The sequence below is a fragment of the Xiphophorus hellerii genome, chromosome 14 (genome assembly GCF_003331165.1).
Source record: "Xiphophorus hellerii strain 12219 chromosome 14, Xiphophorus_hellerii-4.1, whole genome shotgun sequence".
Lineage (NCBI taxonomy): Eukaryota > Metazoa > Chordata > Actinopteri > Cyprinodontiformes > Poeciliidae > Xiphophorus > Xiphophorus hellerii.
This window is the reverse complement of record NC_045685.1, coordinates 8,560,108-8,579,069: the sequence shown is the minus strand read 5'-3', so window position 1 is coordinate 8,579,069 and position 18,962 is coordinate 8,560,108. Positions and strand designations below refer to the sequence as shown.

The following is an 18,962-nucleotide window of genomic DNA, read 5'->3' as shown; positions in this document are numbered from 1 at the left end:
GTATGGAATGAAGTGAATAAACTCTTTACACAATGCAAATTCATGCAACATGCTTAGCTATCTGTAAATTAAAGAACATGTCGTTACCAACAACATGTTTAGTTTAGTACAACAAAGTAGAAGTCCAGATGTCTGGACAAGGGATTGACATTCTCATCTTCAGAGGAAAGATAACTTATAAGAAGGCTGCATGTTACTTCCATTTTCTGAACTCATTTTCTTGAAAGGGAATTTTACTTGCTCAGGCAAACATTTAAAACAGTCTCGTCTGCTTCACAAATAGAAAGAAAATGCAACCCAGAACACAAAGGAGGAACCACAAATCAATCAAACCTCCACCATAACGGTCGGAGCTTCGCAAATGAGAACAAAAAGGCTCAGAGATTGTTTCAGCAAATGCCAAAGTCTCCCTGGCATTTCGTGTCGAGTCAGACCACAGCCAAGAGAAAAAACTGAAACAGGTGGAAATCTAGAGACTTTGTTTAATCATAAATTGATCCAAGCCTTGTCAGATTGGGGGTGAGGGGAAGAGAGGCAAAGAAAGTATTTTCGGTGATTGGCTTGGGCCATGAGTCAGTGGCGTGAGAGCAAAACAAACTCTGAGGCCATGACTGACCACAAGTGCGTCAGTCCGTATGCAGAGCCTGTTGTGAAAGCCTTGGACTGAAAACTGACCAGAACAGACCAAGAGAGCCAAGGTGACTGAAATCTAAGGAGGAACGAGTTGAACTCAGCCATATTCAGAAGTACTGAGGCAAACAAAGGTACAAAACAATCAAATCCTCAGTATGTTAAACGAAAGGTGACCGCCAGAAAAGACAAGCACAAAAGATTCCTGACTTCTAAATCCAAACATACGGGGTTTTTCTAGGTAATGTGTTATTTCAATTTTTAGTACAGTCAGTAGATCTCATTAGAAAAGAGCTTTGAAGGTCTGTTGGCAACAAACATTGATTTACACAGCAGAAGTCAGCCAACATGCAGCACGAGTACATTTCTGCTTATTTGGACACAAGGACCACACTGTCTTTGTTTAATACTGGGTCAGAGGGAAGGCGAGTCAATGCATGTATCAGTTTGTGTATTTACAGGGTGTCCGTGTATCCTTAAGAAGTCTTCCAAAGTTTGAAAGTCACCCATCTAAAACGAAGCCCTTAAAATGTCTGAAATTCAACCAAGAATTGGGAGTTAGCTTTAAGTAGTTTATTTTTCTAGTGGGACTTTTCTGTCAGGCAAAATTTCGAGTCACACACAGACATCTTCATTATGTTCTATGACTTAAGGCGGTTGAGGCTATCGCTAACTAGCTGCCTATAAACCCTTGCTAGCTAGCTTTTTCGCATCTACGATGTTTGTCTTTGCCAAAGGCTAGCTTCTGTTGCCAACCCCTCCAATGCTACTTGAATTCTGTGCAAAAAGGTTTGACACTACTGCACATTTCTGTGGTGAAGCAGGTCTTAAATGTAATTCATAATGTTCTTAAAAAAGTCTTAAATTTGAATTGGCAAAACGGCAGAAACCCAATTTACGTGTGATTCATCCATTCATACATGTACTTTGAGCATCTCAAGATGCATTTTAAAGGTACAAAACAGGTTTTGAGCACTTTTATGATTAGAAATGTTAATAATTTGCTTTCAACCATAATCAATGCATTTTTGTAAACCCTATTGTGTCCAGGTTGGAGGTACTCTTGCTTCTTCATTATTCCCACCACCACTCACCATCAGTTTTTATTCTTTGATTGTAAAACATTTCTCCAGAAGGGATTTGGCTTGTCCATGAGGTATTGCTGCAAATTGTGTCGATTTTGAAGCTGGAGCATCTTTCTTGGTAAGGAGCCCCTCGGCTACTGCGATGTAAAATGAGCTTCGCCATGTGTAATAACACTTAAGTACCAGCAGTTTCCAGCTTGTGGTGAGCCTTAACCTTGGAGCTCAATGAAACATTCTCTCCAAATACCTCTCATCAGAGGGTGATAATTTGGGTCAGATAGTTGAAACTCATTCTTCCAACTGGAGAATGATACCAAATACACATCCAAACCTGTTTTGAAATTAATGCAACAGGCCAACATTAAGCTTCTGGAATTGCCCTGTCCTCAAACCTCAAAATTTAAGAACTGTGCCAGACCATTCCACAGAAAAAAACATCCAATACTGCAAAAACGAGTGGTGATCCTGCCAGATGTATATTTGAAACTTGTTGACAGCTACAAACTGTATGCTTGATTCTTAACCAAATATTAGCTTAGCTGTAGAAATGTCCTTGAGCTTTTTATACATTTCTTACTGGGTTTAGTATGAAGTTGATTTTTGTACAAATTCATCTCGGCAGAAAAAGAACAGTCCATCCCCAATATGACATCAAAGTCAAGGTGAATGTATGCAAATTTCATAAAGCCTTTGTATGGCTCCAAGTTCATAAATCTACTTCCAGTTTGTTTTCATGAATTCTAGTGTCTTACCACCAGTTTTCAATGTGAGTGTACTTAACACACAGAGACCCGTCCAAATTATTCCCATGAACTCAGTGCTCTATCTCCTGCAGTCCAACAACACACACACACACGCGCACCCCCACACACACTCACTGACACACACAGTCTCCTGCTGGCAGCCTGTTTGCATTGGATGACCAAGGAAGAGACAGAGAGGAGACGAGGGAGACACAGGTCCACACCCTGCGAATACATCTCCAGATCGTACAGAACACAGTTGAAAAAGACGAAATGTGAGCAAACATGTGAGAATGAGGGAACAATAGGGGAAAACAGATAAACTCCGCTGCTTGTTCCAGTGACGCAGCACGTCGACATAACTAGACAAGGTCAGGAGACAGAAAATACCCACCGACTGGCTCCTGTGTCCTGAGCAGAGACACTCTGGGAGATGAATAGGGAAAAGCTGTTTTTCTTTTGCCATGGTCCTAAACACAGACCCTCCACCCCTACTCCATTACTCACTGGTTGTACAAATTTCTCAAAAGAAACACTAATTACAGAAAAAAATGCTGTGTTCAAAGGGAAGATTAAACTCCACTTTAATATAATGTAAAGCTAATTAATAATGTGACATACTGGGCATCAAACTTTGTTAAACCTAGCAGCTCACACCCTATCATCTTATCCATGAAACCTATGCTGCATCTCAGCCATTTTCTTCCAGGGTGAATTGATTTTAGTAAAACAGAATTAAGTGGATGTATTTGAGCCATCAACAGTCAGTTTGAAATATTTCTGCCCCAGATATTTGACCACTCTTCTTGGCAAAACTGGTAGATTTCAATTAAATTGTTAGTTCCCTGGCACTGAACTAGGTTTTCAACATAATGTAAAAATGTTAGCCAGCTGTATCCGTTCCAAAACCAGTATTTATTTGTGTTTGTGACTTTCTTCTCACAGAGCACCTCATTGTGTCAAATTATGAGAAATCCTTTGCCCACAGATGAGCATGAAAGACAACCTGATATAGTTTCTCTACTTCTTTTATCTACTCTGCTTCGGAGTATGATTTTCATTTATCTTAGTTTGCTTCCCAAAAATGTCCAGAATTTGAAAAGTGCAAGCCGTAAAACTCTAGACAAAACGCACCGTCCGCGGCCATCCATTCTTGTCAGGTGCAGACACATTGATTCACGCGTGACTGGAGTTTATACACGAGTAATCCAAACACGCCTCAGAGAAAGTCGGAGTATGTGTTTTTTGAGCAAGGGCCCATCTGCGGACAGCAGTGCTGTGTCTGCGGGTGTTTGTTTTTACAGCGATCAGCAGGATCCCCTGCTATGAAGGATGCCGAGGCGCGCAGCAGAGAGGAAAAATGTCTCAGGAAAACAAATGGGCTGCATCTGCTATCAGGCTCCTATCTAATAAATGTTTTTAGGAAGGAAAAAAAACAGTCCGATACCGAATTGTGGTCACATAATGCACGTAGGCTTCACATCTGGACTGGTCCTCCCTGCCATTTCACCACTTCATACTCTTCACACTCATCTGACAGTTCTCCTTTAAAGGCCCTGTAGTCAATAGACAACATTTGTGTGCTTGTGGAAAACAGTGAGGTACGGCATGCTAGTTCTCCTCTACTGGAGGGTTACAGGGTTAAACTGTGCTACACAAACTTTGGGAAAACAATTACGGGGGTTTTCACACCTTATAGACCAGTAGACTTGGTTTGACTGGGGACCAAAATTGCAACGTTTACGTCAAACAAACCAAACTCTTTGCAAAACCTGTTCCCTTCCCCTCCCTCTCTTCGCCTTGTGCCTTTGCACAAACGAACCAGACTTTCTTGGCAAACGAAGTAGAGTCCGATTAAAGCAAACTAAACAGGGCTGGTATGAATGCACCCTAAGTCCGGTTCGCTTGAGGATGTGTGAATCGAACTCTGATGCGACCCAAAAGAGCTAACTCTGGTCCGCCTTAAAAACGAGGTCTCAGTTCTATTAAAGTGAACTCTGGTACGGTTTGAATCCATAGGTGGATGCAAGTGGACTAGAGATCACTCTGAAAGCAGGATACAAACTATAGCGCAGGGCATCCTGGGTAAATACAACCACAACAAGTGCAAGAGCCTAGCATTAGCAAGAGAAATGTCTTGTGGTTTTTTGCCAACGACTAAAGAAAAATGCTACAACAGCTGAAATCTGATGCTACTCCATTTTTGTTTACATTTAGCAAAGAAGGAAATTGCGTTCATATCGTCTTCAGATGGTTTTGTGTTGATTCTTTCAGTAGTTCTTGGTGGAGCGCCACCACAGGCGAGGGGGGGAGGGACAGGTTTTTTCAAAGAGTTTGGTTTGTTTGACACAGTGCAAGTTGAAAACAAACCACAGCAGCTGAAAATGTAACTAATGTTGCAAAAACCGGACTATCGGGGTGAAAACACAGTAAATGTGCATTGTAATCCAAATATCAATTTTCTCAGTACTGCTGGCGATATGAGTGAAATGGACTGACTCGCCAGAGGATTTTCACAAACTAAATAGAAAACTCTGAAGTATTGTGATTATGAATCCAGGAGGATTAGCAAAGCATCTCGCCTGACAGGAAAACAAAATGTTCTCCGGTCCTCCTGGATGGAGCCTGACCACGAACATGAAAAATAAACACACACTAAACAAAAACTGTAATAAGGCCCTGAAACTTACAGATTACTTTTGATACAACCCCAATGTTCATGTGTTCTTCTTCAGTGCTTCATATTAGCACTGAAGAATGTTCCAATAAAGCATTCACATTTATTGGTTGCCGTTCTCAAGAAGGATCACCCTGGCGTCCTCTTGCAAACTCACACACACCCAAACGCCAGCGCCCGGTGACGTTTCCTGCGATTGAGTCCGTGACTCCGGGGAGCCCGCGCGTCTCTGACGGCAGAGTGAGGGGCCGGGCAGGAAGTGGTTGCAGACAGGAAGCGAGGAAGTAGGAAGCGAAGAGGCGGAACGCGTCCCTGCTGCCAATCTGGGGCCCAGAGACGTCCTCCCTTCCTGTGCGGCTCTCAGACGGACACGCATTCGTATTTACTTCTGCTGGCCTTACCAGAATCGAGGGGAATTCAGGAATTCGTAGTGCTGGGATGTGTTTTGATGAACATCTTGCCAGAGAGGGTGACGGAATAGCTCAGTGGCAGAAGACTGGCTCAACCTCTGTCAACATTTTCCAAGTAGAAGGAAAATAATAATAATTAAAAAATATATTTTTTATTGGTAGGGATGTTTGCTTCACTGTGTTGGAAAAGAAAACTGTAATGCATATTAGAAAACTTTTAAAAAATATGTTTCTCATCTGTTTTTATAGCATGCCGGCGGTCGTTATGCACTTTATCTCTTGGCTCAAAACTGCCCGGCAACATCATGGAGCTAAAACAATGAATAATTAACGTACAAAATGACACCAGCGTTAACATGCTGAAGCGCAAAATTCCATGAACGGAAGATGACCTAAGATTTGTTTGCTGTCTGAAGTGAAAAGTACCATCACATCTTGCTGAAAAGTGCAGACTCTGCGTATTTGACCAGCACGCGACAGGAGGGGCTCAGCTTAGCCCACCTTTACCAGAAAAGTGGAAACCTAACATCATTTGTTTAGTGATCCAAGACGTCTAAAATACGAGGGAAAAAGTGTTAACCAAACTACTGGTCAGATTTGCTGAAGGTAAAAAAACAAACAAACACTAAATCGAAGTGAAAACCAGTTTTCACTTGACATCGTGGCAGAATACAGCTCATTATTTAGATCAGATTAAGCTCTGCCACTTTTGATATCTTCACCTTTTATGTCTCACCTTTTCTAACTTTATTGCTCTTTGACACCTAATTGTTTTACTGCGAGGATTTGAAACTTTTTGAAGTTATTCAACAAGCTAAGGCTAATTTTCTCACATTTAAAAGGCTAATTTGTTACTTCAACATATTCGGTTTGCAGTGTTAATAGCATTGTCGTACAATTGGGGGGGAGCCGGTTGAATTTTGATAAACTCTTGTTCACAGAAGGCTTGAACATGCAACACTAGTCGCCGGTTTACATCTTATGTGTCCAGTTTGTTCTTGTAAATGAACAGCATTGCTTGTGGAGTACCACAGGGGTTAGAGCTCGGTCCAATTCTCTTTAAGATAAAAAGAATTGGCCCAAGTTCTCAATAGTAAAGAGATAGAGCGTACGGTCTGCTCCGGCAGGGGTGAATGCGTTCCAGAAAGACGGCTCTGTAGATATGCTGCCATAGTCTCGGGCTGCTGAAGCACAAACTGACCACTTTTCCTCACTTTCTTCTTCTGCTATTCTTCAGTATTAATTATTTGCTATTATTTCAACTGTTAACTTTGTGTTTTATTAGTTTTTTTCCCCCTCCAGAAATAAAACTGATGTTGTGTTTTCTAGCATGTGCAACAGCACCGTCTTGTCAAGCAGAAATTTAATCAAAATGTATTAAGAACATTTTCACTCACTCTTACCAAACAATTTGACTCAGACACACTACCTGACCTTTGACATGTACAGCTATTATTAGAAAGCAGTGAACTGTTGACCTTTAACTCGCATGCTGCCATCATCAGCCTGTATCACACAATGGAGGGTCAATCAGGATCAGCTAACAGCTATCCGACAATACAAGTCAATGGGCTTTTATGGCTATCAACACAACTTCTACCTCTGCTACGGTTTGATACTGAAGTATATCACATGCAGCCATTGTGTGGGTTATCTGCACTGTAATATTTTGTCTGATAATCATTTAATACCATTGTTGATGTGACTGCCTCGCTTTGACCGATGTGCTCTTTGACTCTTATTTTCAGGTTTATTGTGTACTTTCACAATCAAAACATGTATTCGCTGGCAAAATGTTGGTTTCAATTAAGCATAAAACACAACCTTTTTAGAGGTAATCTAAACAGGCTTCCTGCAGCTTTCGCCAACTCAAATTTAAGGCCTTTTTAAGATCATTACGAATGAAATTTAAGACCTATACCTCCACAGAAATGCACAAACTTTGTCCAGCCAACTAGGGATGCATTTGCATTTACTTTTTGTAAACACATAAAGCTAGCTTGCTGGAAAGGGTATGCTAGCAGTGAGTTACCAATAGCCTCAAAAGCTACACAAGAAGGGAAAAAAAAAAAAAAACACGTATAGAACATACAAGATTGTTCTATTATGTCAAGATTAAATGTAAGACGTTTGATTAACATATTTGAGGCTGGTTTCAGGTGATGAGACAAACCTCGTTATAGCCTGTTTGGATGTACAACTGCTTGCAAAAGTATTGTGTATGATTTTCCTTTTGCTTCAGAACTGATGTGCTCATCTGTGTCCCAATCAAATATACTGATGTTTATTGTCGTAATGTTAAAAATGTGGAAAGAGTTGAACACATATGAATACCTCTGCAGGGCAAAGTGTTTATAAAGCAACAGCATAAACGTAATAGACATTTTGTTTGATTTTACTTGAGCTTTCTTCAATAAGGACGCACCTTCAGCAGTTTCCTATTTGACGAACAGTTGCTTCCTCACAACCGAGGCCAAACTTATCATACAATGAAGCGCGTGAAAACGCTAGAAAACAGGCTGGGGCATTATCCGACAGTAATGAATGCGCGTATTCATGTAGTCTACAGTAGGGCAGGAGGGTACAAAGGTAGGTTTTGTTCCCCCATGTCGCTGGGACTTCAGCTTTGCTTGGCCATCGTGGATAAATGCCCCGCTTATCGGCCACAAAAAAACACTGGCACACACACTTCTGTGCAGAGTTAAAGAGCTGCAACATTGCAAAAATAAAAAATCTTCACATCTGTACACTAAAAACACAGTATGAAGCTAAGACGCCCCTCTGTTTTTTGACTCAAGTGTGTGAAGCCTCCTTGGGTTCTTCTTCTGCAGCAGCTGTCCGCACTGATAGCTGCTTTGTTTTCCACGAGTGCCCCTTAACGAGGTCAAAGGGTATTTAGGACCATTGAACGGCGACGAGGAGAAACAAGAGCTACCCTCATCTTGGTCCAATTACACGGACACACACACATTGCGTCTTTCTACCTTCATAAGGACTTTCCGTTGACTTCCATTATTTTTTCTGAACTCTTTCTAGAACCACAACGGTAATGATGATTTTGGTGTAACATACAATCTCAGCCAAATGTTGCTTGAACTTTTCCACTCAGAAGCCATTGTGCAGGACATAATGTTGGTTTGTCTTGCTGAAATAATCAACACCTTCTCTGGCAAAAAAAAAAAAAAGAAAGAAAGAAAGAAACCAAAACCGATCACTAAGATTGGTGTCAAAAAGAGAAACCACCAGCTGGTTCTAACTAGGCAAATAGGCTTGATCCACCCACTGGAAGTGTACTGCACTGAATAATATGTTCCAGCTGCCACCAAGTTCCTTAACCCTAATGGATGCTGAGATTTGCGCTCATTCTCTAAATGACCGTGTCAAATGGCACATCCTGTGGTTGGGGAAAAGATCTTGTTCTTTCTTACAAGGATCACTTATTGTTCTGCATCAAGAACTAAAAAGCAAGCAAGCAAACAAAGACCAAGAGCTACACAAGGCAGTCAATGCTTAGCCGTCACATGTCGGTTTAGTTACTGCGCCTCGTCTGCTGCCACAAAAGTGCTGCAAGACTTTCCAGATTACTATTCTCTTCTGCATGAATCCGTAAAACAACTTCCATTTTAACCACTTAAACCATTTTGAGTACTTGATATCACTGTGAGTTATGAGAAATACACAAGAAAATGATTTAAGGAGGGTTGAAAGTTTTTTGTTTAAGGGAATCTACTGAGCTGTTAGGAAAATTAAAATCAAAATAGCTAAATTAGTCAAAAGAGTCTTTCTTACATAAAGGTTTTACATGTGCACTTAAACAAAGCAACAAGGATGACTTGACTAATTAGAAATGATTGACCTCATGAACTAAAATGTCCAGAATGATGTCTGAGGTTTCAGAATGTGAAGAAAATCCTTAGAATATTGCTCCACTAATTAGGAAAAAGGCCTAGAATCCCTACAAGCTGAAATATAAAGTCTGATGCCTTCGGATGAGTCATCTTTCTACTTTTAGCATCATTTGCTAAAAAAAAAAAAAAAAGGAGGTTTGACTTTCTCCAACAGATCTTATCTCAATGATCTCATGAGCATATTTCAAGATGAGGAGACCTGGTTTCACCATTACAAAACTATGAACCCCTAACACCACATCTATTCTTTAGATCACAGTGAACAGAGCCTAATGTAACGGATAATCTTTATGTGCTAGAGGAGAGTTTATACTGTAATCTGATACTATTTTCTTTTTATCCCCAAATAAATCTGCCTGTTTAAATGTTACATTAAAACATTAGACATTAAACAAAGTCTAATGTGAGTCTTGAGGGAGGTCTGTATACGATCAAAAGCCACTGTGCCTTCCTTCCTTTCCATAGTTATATTTAGATTCTGTGATTACCTACATTTTAGATCCACAATCTGTAATTTTGCACGTTTTAAACATTTAGTTTAAGTGGATGCTTTTGTTGATCACTCAGATTAGGTTCCAGTTTAAATATTTATGTGGAACCCTTTAAGCTCTAGTGAGCTTTGAGGGTTTTACCAAAGACAATTATTAATAAAATTTAAGACCTATGCCACTATGGAGATGTACAAAAGAAATGTAGGGGACCAAACCTGTGTAGGTTCTGGGGTCATTTTGTGGTTCTTGGCAGCAACTTTGTGCTTCTCACATGCACAATGTTATACAGCGCTACCTAGCTATCTAGCTAACTGCATAGAGAGCCATATGCTAGTTACTAATGGTTTGTTTTCTTTCTAGCTAGCTACCTAGCTAGAAAGAAAACAGGCTCTCTAGCTAGCTAGATATTAATGAGCCATATGCTAGCTGCTAATGGGCTGTCTGTTTGCTTTCCATCTAACTAGCTAGCTAGAGAGCCACAGGCGAGCTGCTAATGGTTTGTTCACTTTCTAGCTAGGTCGTTACATAGCCATATTCTGCTAATGAGCCACATGCTAGTGGTTAAAGTATTGTTTGATTACAAGCTAGCTAGCTGCTAATAAGCATGTGAGTCATTAGCAGCTAGCATAGTTGACATCAATTTAGATTTCAACTAACCCAATTATGTACAATTTGATACCAAATACCAGTTGTTAAAGGATTGTTTGTTTGCTTGCTGACTAGGATAGCAGCTTCTTACTGGTAGCTTTAATGGGCTTCAGTCACAGAACGCAATGAGTGAAGATGTCTGCGGACAACTCAAGCCTTTGCCTGATAGAAAAGTCCAGCAAAAAAACCTACATAGATTATCTAAGATTAAATATAACCGTGATTGATGTATTTAAGGCCACCTTGCACTTCCTTTATGAAGTTACGTCATTTTAAGGCTTTAATTTTAGATAAATGAATTTAAGACTTTTTAAGGATGCGTGTACACTGTTTTATAGTGTCATAAATATATATTTTTTCCCCATTTATTGCAAATAAGATCATGGATTTATCCTTTAAAACGTCCCAACAGTCGGTCGGTGACCTTTCTGCCTCACAAGTCAGCTTGAGAGGAGGCTGTGTTTAACTGTCAGCACCCCCTGGCCGTCTGACTCACCTGGACACAAACCCCCTTCATTGAGTTAACAGCCATCTTTGATTAGACGAGTGACTCAGCAGGACAGTTCTTAACAAGTGTGTATGTGTGCGTGAGAGGGTACGATGAATGAGAACATTTGTGCTCGTGTGGGAATATGTAAATGCGAGCAACTGCGGCGGTACGAGACAGACCGCGGGGGTCCGTTTGTCGTACCTCGTGGTCGGGTATTTCTGAGGACAGAGACTTTCCCAGGACCGTCGCGGTCAGGAACGTCCAACAGCGGGCCGTGTTGGCCAGGTTGTAACCTCCTGGAGACAAAAACAGCGGGGCGCAATGAGTTCAAGGATGAGTACAGTAACAATTTTATTTTTGTCATATCTTGACAGCTTAATTTGGTGGATCCGAATGCTACTAGGACAGTAGGTAAAAAGCTTATTACCCCTCTTATTACCCCTCTTCCCCACACAGCGATGATGAAGAGGACGGATTCGAGGGAAATCAGGAGGATGACAAGAAGCGAGCGGGAGAGGAGGATACAGCGCAGAGAGAAAGTATGTAGGACAAGGAGGGAGAGGGGGAGAGAGGAAGAGAGGTCGGATTGTAGTGGAGTAAAATGGCTTCATTGTGTCGCATAATTAGTCGCTATCATCTGGCCAAGGGGCTGAGGAGTCTGAAACAGGGCGCCGTGTGTGAGGAAAATTCAAACGCACACAAAGAATACGGGCCGCATTCTGGATCTTTATGAAGTCACAGGTACGTTTACGTCTGGAGGACGTTCAAAAACACATGGCCGGCCAGAATAACACACATACACAGAAAGAGAGAGAGTACCTCCTCCCAGCAGCAGCGTAGGTAGCTGCCACTGCAGGACGTGCAGTAGACATTTGGCCACCCCTACAGGGGTCATGTTGAAGGAGCACATGGGATCGCCCGCCATGGTGTCGGCGCCCAGCTGCATCAGTACGGCCTCAGGGTTGAACTGCGACTGCACCTCCTGCATCACGCTGCGGAGCAAGCGGAAACGTCTCCCATCATGCGTTTCAGTAAATACCCCTTCCAGTGACATCAATTCAGATGTCAACTAACCCAAATATTTACAATTTGATACCAAAAGACTTTAACGGTTATCGGAACACATCACTCGGGTAAAAACTGGAGGTTATGAATAGCCGAGTGGCGCCAAAATACAATAAAGATCTGCTGTTATTGTATCAACCTTCCAGACCTCTCAGGTCTTCTGGTTCTGGTTCTGCTCTGCATCCCCAGAACCAGAACCAAACATGGAGAAGCAACACTCAGCTTCTATGCACCACAAATCTGGAATAAACTTCCAGAAAACTGCAAAACAACTGAAACACTGAGCTCCCTTAAATCAAGGCTAAAAACCCAGCTGCTTTTGATTAGTAGTAACTGGAGCACTGATCAACATATCTGATTGATCAATTGATTGATTGACCTGCCAGCTTATAGTGGTTTGAGACAATTCAGTGTACAGTGAATCCTCGTTTTTCGCGGGGGTTACGTTCCTAAAAGAACCCGCGATAGATGAAATCCGTGAAGTAGTAACCTTTATTTGTTTACAATTATTATACAATAAAATACTCCATAATACATTGAAAGTAAAGAACAAAACCTTTTTTACAGGCCCAAACATTTGTTTAACATATAAAAGCATTGTATAAACTATTTTTTTTTATAAATAACTACTGTACTGTAAAATAATCATTTTAATCATCAACATGAACTGAAGGCGGATTCCCGTGCCCGAATTGCGGAGATCAGCGCCGCCCCACCGCGACCCGAGTCATTGGATTAGAACGGGAGAAAATGAAAAATGATTATGAAAAAAAAAAACAAAGTACAGTAGGACAAATAGTGACTCGCGTGTATTTCACTGCTCTTCTGACTGAGCCGCTGCATCCTGACTCCACTCTGTAGCGGGTTTTTTTCTTCTAAAGCCCGCGGTGCAGGTGTGTTTGTTTGAGAGAAGAACATAGTTATCGGTAGCTGTTGTCGCTCTTTTTTCTTCTGGGCAAAAAGATTCTTGAAATTGGCAAGCTGTTTTACGTACGTGTACATTTTAAACCGCAACTTTATTGACACACAGGTGAAGAAGAAGCGGAGAGACTGTTTAGCCAATCAGAATGCAGAACACAATGCACATTGCAAATCCGTGAAACAGCGCGACCGCGAAAGGTAAACCACGACATAGCGAGGGTTCACTGTAGTTCTATAAAAAAAATCTCAGCACTCTTAATTTCTTTGTATTTCCCAGATTAAAGGAGACGGAGTATTTAAAGTGGTCTTGATCAATACAGTAACTGCCTTCCCCATTAAAGGAGACGTAAAAAGCTTTAAATTATACAAAATTCACACTTTAATTTGCCTGCATTTATTCAGAGAACATTAGGAAGGAATTGTTTCGGCCAAAATCAGTGGCGCTACTGAAGTAAAAGCCGAATTGACTTGACAGCTTTTTAAACATCGTTATCAGGAGTGGCAGTAAGCTGTTTCTCTAATGTGGGTTTAGAGCTTCAAAAAGAAAAGTTTAAGGAAAGCCAAGAAGCAAATTTAAATTCAAGGATTACAGATTTCTGTGGAACATTAGAATAATACTGAGAGAAAGGGTTGTTAAATGTACTCGATAAAAACTCTAAACCTGCCTTTGCTTGTTCTTTTACCAAGGACTAAAGCCTAAAAGGTTTCAAATCAAAGTTTTTGCCTTCCTCTCTATGTGTGAGCGATTTTATTTACCTGGTAAAAACCTGGAAGTATCTGTCGTCCTGGATGCCGTCCTCCAGTGGGATGTTCACAGCGTACCAACGGCCTTTTCCGAGCCCCGTGTCACAGACGTCACCAGTGCCTAAAAATGGACGCCCTTATTTTTAAGGATCAAAGTTCCTACACGTTTTCTTTTCGAAATTAGACTTTCCTGTACTGAACAGATCTAGTTTAAAAACCACACGTCAAGTTTAAACTGAACTCCAGTCCAAACATCTAGTGAAATCTTTAAGTGACTAAAAACTGAAGTCTGATGAGTAAAATGTGAAAATCAATGTGCTAAATTGCAAAACAAAGATATTAGGTCTTTAGAAAATAGAAAAAAAAACTTGAGAAAGCAGCGAGTGTTCCAAACAACTTCCTTTTTTCCACACTTATCCAAAACTGGAAACCAATATAAGCTCCTTCCAGACTTTTAAAGGTTGTAGGAACCTTGGGGAGCTTCATTTTAAAGAAATAAAACCCAAACACCTTGAGTCACTGACCGGGAAAAAATCCAGGGGAAAACTTGTGCAGAGAAACCGTCATAACCTTGGATGTGAAACTAAAGGCCTCCTCCACACCTGTGCCACAGAGTAAAAACAAAGTTCATAATCCGCCAGTAAAAATGTATTCAACATTTGTAATCTTTACATAGAACTTGAACATTTTTAATAGTTAGAAAGAGCCAATGTAATGTAGAAATAAAACCCATCTTGAGGAGGATAAAGAGCTGCTCTCCATCTCTGTGTGCGCTGCCCGTACCGTCTCCATGATGCAGGTCAACGTCCACATACAGCACCCGCTCATATTTCTCCCTCAGCTTGAGGATCCCCAGCACAGCATCGTTCACGTAGCAGAACCCCGAAGCCTCATCCCTGGAAAACACAGAAGAGAAAGAATCAAGACATTTTAAACAAAAAAACAATAAGCTAAAACATTTTTTAAAATATTTTTTTAGTAAATAGAAAAGGTAACACTTTATTTGAAGGGGTGTTCATGATGCTGTCATGAACATGAAGGAGTCTTCATGAATGTTTATGACTGAAAATCCATTAAAAGTGTCAGGTTTGCGTTATTTGGTAAATAATGACACTTTAATGCAAACATGGCACTTTTAATAGAGTTTTAATGCAACTTTTAAATCAACTTTGCCTTAAAAGTGTCATTATTTACCAAATGACACTTCCTGACAACAGTCATAAACATTCAAAAAGACTCCTTCATGTTCATGACAGGTGTTATGTCATGTTTATGACGGTGTCATGACGGTCTTATGAACACCAAATCAAATAAAGTGTTACCAATAAGGTAAATTAATTATATATATATATATAAAATTATTATAATTTTTTTTCTCTCTCAAGAATTTGTTTTATGGCAACTGCACGTAAAATGGCAAATATGAATCCAGGTTGAAGAAAGCAGTCTAGCTAATGCTCTCCAACATTTTGTCACATCGACACACTTCCATGTATTTAATTGGGATTTTATTTGACGAATAAAGACAAAATGGTAAAAAAAAAAAAAAAAAAGTGAACTGAAAGAAAAATGGTTCACTGATTTAAGTTTTTTACAAACAAAAAATGTTGGTAAAAATTGAGTGCTATAGTACTTCCTTCACTTTTCTGAAGACCAAAGAAACACAGAAGAGAAAGGCAAGCTATTAAACTAGAATAGACTCAGTTTGTCAAGCCCTTTTTCTATCGTAACCAACATCGTGCGTTTTAAACTTGTTGACTATATGTGGAGCTGTAGAGCTTACTTTTTAGCATGGTGCCAGCCTCCCGCCCAGTTAATGGCCACTTCGCAGTTTTGCTCCAGCAGACACTCGGCTGCAGTCAGAGTAGCGCCCCCTACTGCTGCCGCATAGTCAAATATGCCCTCCACCACAGGACAGTCATAGCCTGGGTATAGAAAGAGACACGAGGTAAGGAGAATAGACAAAAGAGCGTAATGTGACAACAACAAAAAAACCCATAAAGATATACAAAGTTAACATTGTACTACGTTTAAACGAGAACTCTGCCAGGAAACTGCCTGGATTTTCAGATGTCGATTGGTGAAAAAGTTCCCAATCAACAGCACCGCCAGAACACCTTGAGTCACCTGCAGTTGTCATGCCAGGCCACTGTATGGCGCTGTTATTTTTAGAATGTCGAACGCGATTTAGACCTTTAGCGTCCACCTTATATCAAACAGTACGTCGTCTCCCATGAACAAAGTTCTCAGGATATCACATGTATTCCTTATTAGAAATTGATTTAAACTGGACAGATTAAGTAGCACAGCTGAACCTGTCCGGCTTCCGTTGGTATCCGTCATAGCCTTCTGCCAGTTCTTGCGTCAAATAAACCCCTACAGTCGTGCGTTCTGCGCATGTGCGCTTTCACACCTCCGAAACAATCCTGTGCCTAATGGCAAACCTTTTAACCCAAGGAGTTAGTTTTATAACACACTGGACGGATGAACTCGGGGGGGTGAAATCACATTCGACACAAAAGGAGGAAGTTCCAGTGGGAAGAGCTGAGAACAGAGCAGAGGGAGGATGAGAGTGGAGGAAAGGAGTGAGAGCGACAGATAAATACAAGAGAATGAGACGAGGAAACAAAAACAAGACGGGTTAACCTCAAGATCAGTCTAAAGTTAGAAATGGAAATCTCAGCAGATACAACTTTTATTAAAGACAGTGTTATACTGCCCCCTGGTGGTCACAGACATGTTTATACCCTTCTTTTCTCATTTCCAAACTGTAACTTCTTTTTTTTGCTCTAGTGTCCCTTATATGAAAGTAGGCTGACAGGAAAGGGGAAGGAGAGGGGAGAAGACATGCGGCAAATGTCGCCGGGTCCGGGAATCAAACCCACGACGGCTGCGTCGAGGACTCAAGGTCTCCAAACGTGGGTTGTGCTATCTATCCCCTACTACACCACCACAGCACGCCCCCATACTGTAACTTCTGCATGTGCTGAATACACAGAACTTAAAACTAATTTAAAATACCAACACATACTGAATCTCTCAAATGGTCAAAGTTTGAAACATATTTTTTCTGGGGTCCTGTTTACCAGCTAAGAATAAGTTATAACTTTTAAGTTCTAGTTTGTGTATTCCCTACCCAGGCCGTAGTCGGCTGACTGGGGGTCATCGTTGTCTCCGTCCTGGCTGATCTTGTGCAGATGCTCCAGGTAGGAGTCAGTGTGGAACATGGCCATCTCTTCCATTGTGGCAACTCGAGGTTTCACAACGCTGGAGGAAAGAGAAAAAAAAAAATCTGAAAGGCTAAACTGGGGTCCTGATGGAAGTAAACAACTGTGGCAGATATCCACTAAATATGCATTACACTGTCAACATGCAAAAAAATTACTTTATAGGTTTAGGAAAATTAAATAGAGGAGACATGGATATAATCTTAAAGTATATCTGCATCAACATATTTTGAAATAGTTCGGTTATCATGTAAAATAGTAGAAACAGCAGCAATTCCAACTCAGGTTTTTCTTTCTTTTTTTTGGGTGGGGAGGTGATGCTTTCAAACCATTAAAATGACACATTTTGATTTAATTTGCCACAGTATATTATAAACAACTTAAGCTAGCAGTAGAAATATCCTTTATTGTCCCCCATTGGAGAAGCTAAAAGTAAATGCATGCATGCATTTTTAGACTAAGACAAAAAAAAAAGGTATAGAAAAACAGAAAAGGAACAGTATCAGAGAACATGAGAAAACAATTCTATTTTTACAACTGGATGGTCAGAAAACGGTTTTTGTTTTTTTTTGTCCATATGCAGTCATTTGTGCAAATAAATATATAAATATTAATTTTCATGCACAAATGTATATTTCTGAATATAAAATATACTATTTGCAAGAAATGAATATAAGAAAACTTGGCAAGTGACAGCAGAGATGTAAACACTGAGCATTGAGTTTGTTGAGAGCAGAGATGGATATAAGGACTGACAGCTGCTGGGAGGAAGGATATGCCATAACGCTCCGTTGTGCACCAAGGATGAAATAGTCTCACTTATTGACTATACAGTCCTGCAACAGCTTTATTACATAGTCGGAATGTTGCTGCCTCAGAACTTAAAAGTGGATCTAAAAAGAGATGCAAATCTTCTTTTGAAAAACCCAATGCTCGCATGATTCTCCATGTTTTCTAACACCTACTGTTTCTGCTCTCTGGGTATTATTTGAAAGTATTTTTTTTAGTCAACTCTTTGACTTGTATTGGGATAATGATTAAAAATGGCTGCATGTTTCATTCATTCTGTTTTCCAAAAAAAATAAGTTCAAACACTCAAATGGTTCACGAATATGTTTTTTTTTTTTTGTCGACCTGTAAACTTTTAAAGAGCAACCCTAAACAACTCACCTCATGTGGGGAAGCAGTCCATAAGCTTCTATCAGGGAGTGGACCATACTCGCCTGGCCATAGAAAACATTGAGAAAATCCCGTTTAAAACCAGACTTTATGCGTGTGAATTTAAATCAAACAGAAGCTAGCGCTATTTGAATCCATTTCTATCTGAATCCATCTCCTCACCCTGTTTGGGACTTTGGATAAAGTGTCACAAGTCTCGATGTACTCCGGGCTGTAGACATACGCCACTCTCCGTTTGCTGCTTTCGTCATTGTGCTCTCTGGCACTCATTGGAGTTGCGCTAAATTATGTTAAACTAATCTATTTAAAATTGTTTAAAAGCGAACAGTTAGCTAAAAGATGCGAAAAGACTCTCTTGTCTCCGGTCTGGTGTTACACCGTCAACATTCCCCCTCGCCCGGGCGAAGTAACCGCTGTTGTGAAACAAGTAAAAAGAAAAGATTTTAAAAAAAGCATCGAAATTAAATTAAGATATAACTCAATTTGTAAGTTAGATAGACTTTTTATAGTTGTTGTTTTTTAAGCATTCATGTACGCTTTCATCTGCACTGGAAAGAGGGAGGGACGTTCTCAAGCCGGAAGGCTTTCCAAGCAGGAACGAATGTAGACGATGGTGCATTCTGGGATTTATTGTAGTCTTTTTTACTTTTAAGCCCTTATATTAGAAGCTTTATTTATCTCAATAAATAAAAAGATTTATTGACCAAATAATATGCATTAAAAGAAAACTAAAAGCACTGTGAG

General features: G+C 40.3%; 1 protein-coding gene across 1 annotated transcript in view; it reads right to left on the bottom strand.

The window, feature by feature from the left end:
* Positions 1 to 18,789, bottom strand: part of hdac8 (histone deacetylase 8) — a 29,715-nt gene extending 10,926 nt beyond the window's left edge. Inside the window, exons 1-10 of the mRNA XM_032584051.1 lie at positions 18,754 to 18,789; positions 18,381 to 18,631; positions 18,210 to 18,262; positions 16,949 to 17,079; positions 15,596 to 15,737; positions 14,596 to 14,708; positions 14,337 to 14,414; positions 13,825 to 13,933; positions 11,902 to 12,074; positions 11,284 to 11,378 (exon numbers count right to left, since the gene is read on the bottom strand). Of these exons, the coding sequence (XP_032439942.1) occupies positions 11,284 to 11,378; positions 11,902 to 12,074; positions 13,825 to 13,933; positions 14,337 to 14,414; positions 14,596 to 14,708; positions 15,596 to 15,737; positions 16,949 to 17,079; positions 18,210 to 18,262; positions 18,381 to 18,488 (1,002 nt within the window). The 5' untranslated portion in view covers positions 18,489 to 18,631; positions 18,754 to 18,789. The remainder of the gene's footprint in view (positions 1 to 11,283; positions 11,379 to 11,901; positions 12,075 to 13,824; positions 13,934 to 14,336; positions 14,415 to 14,595; positions 14,709 to 15,595; positions 15,738 to 16,948; positions 17,080 to 18,209; positions 18,263 to 18,380; positions 18,632 to 18,753) is intronic.
* Positions 18,790 to 18,962: the final 173 nt, after the last annotated feature.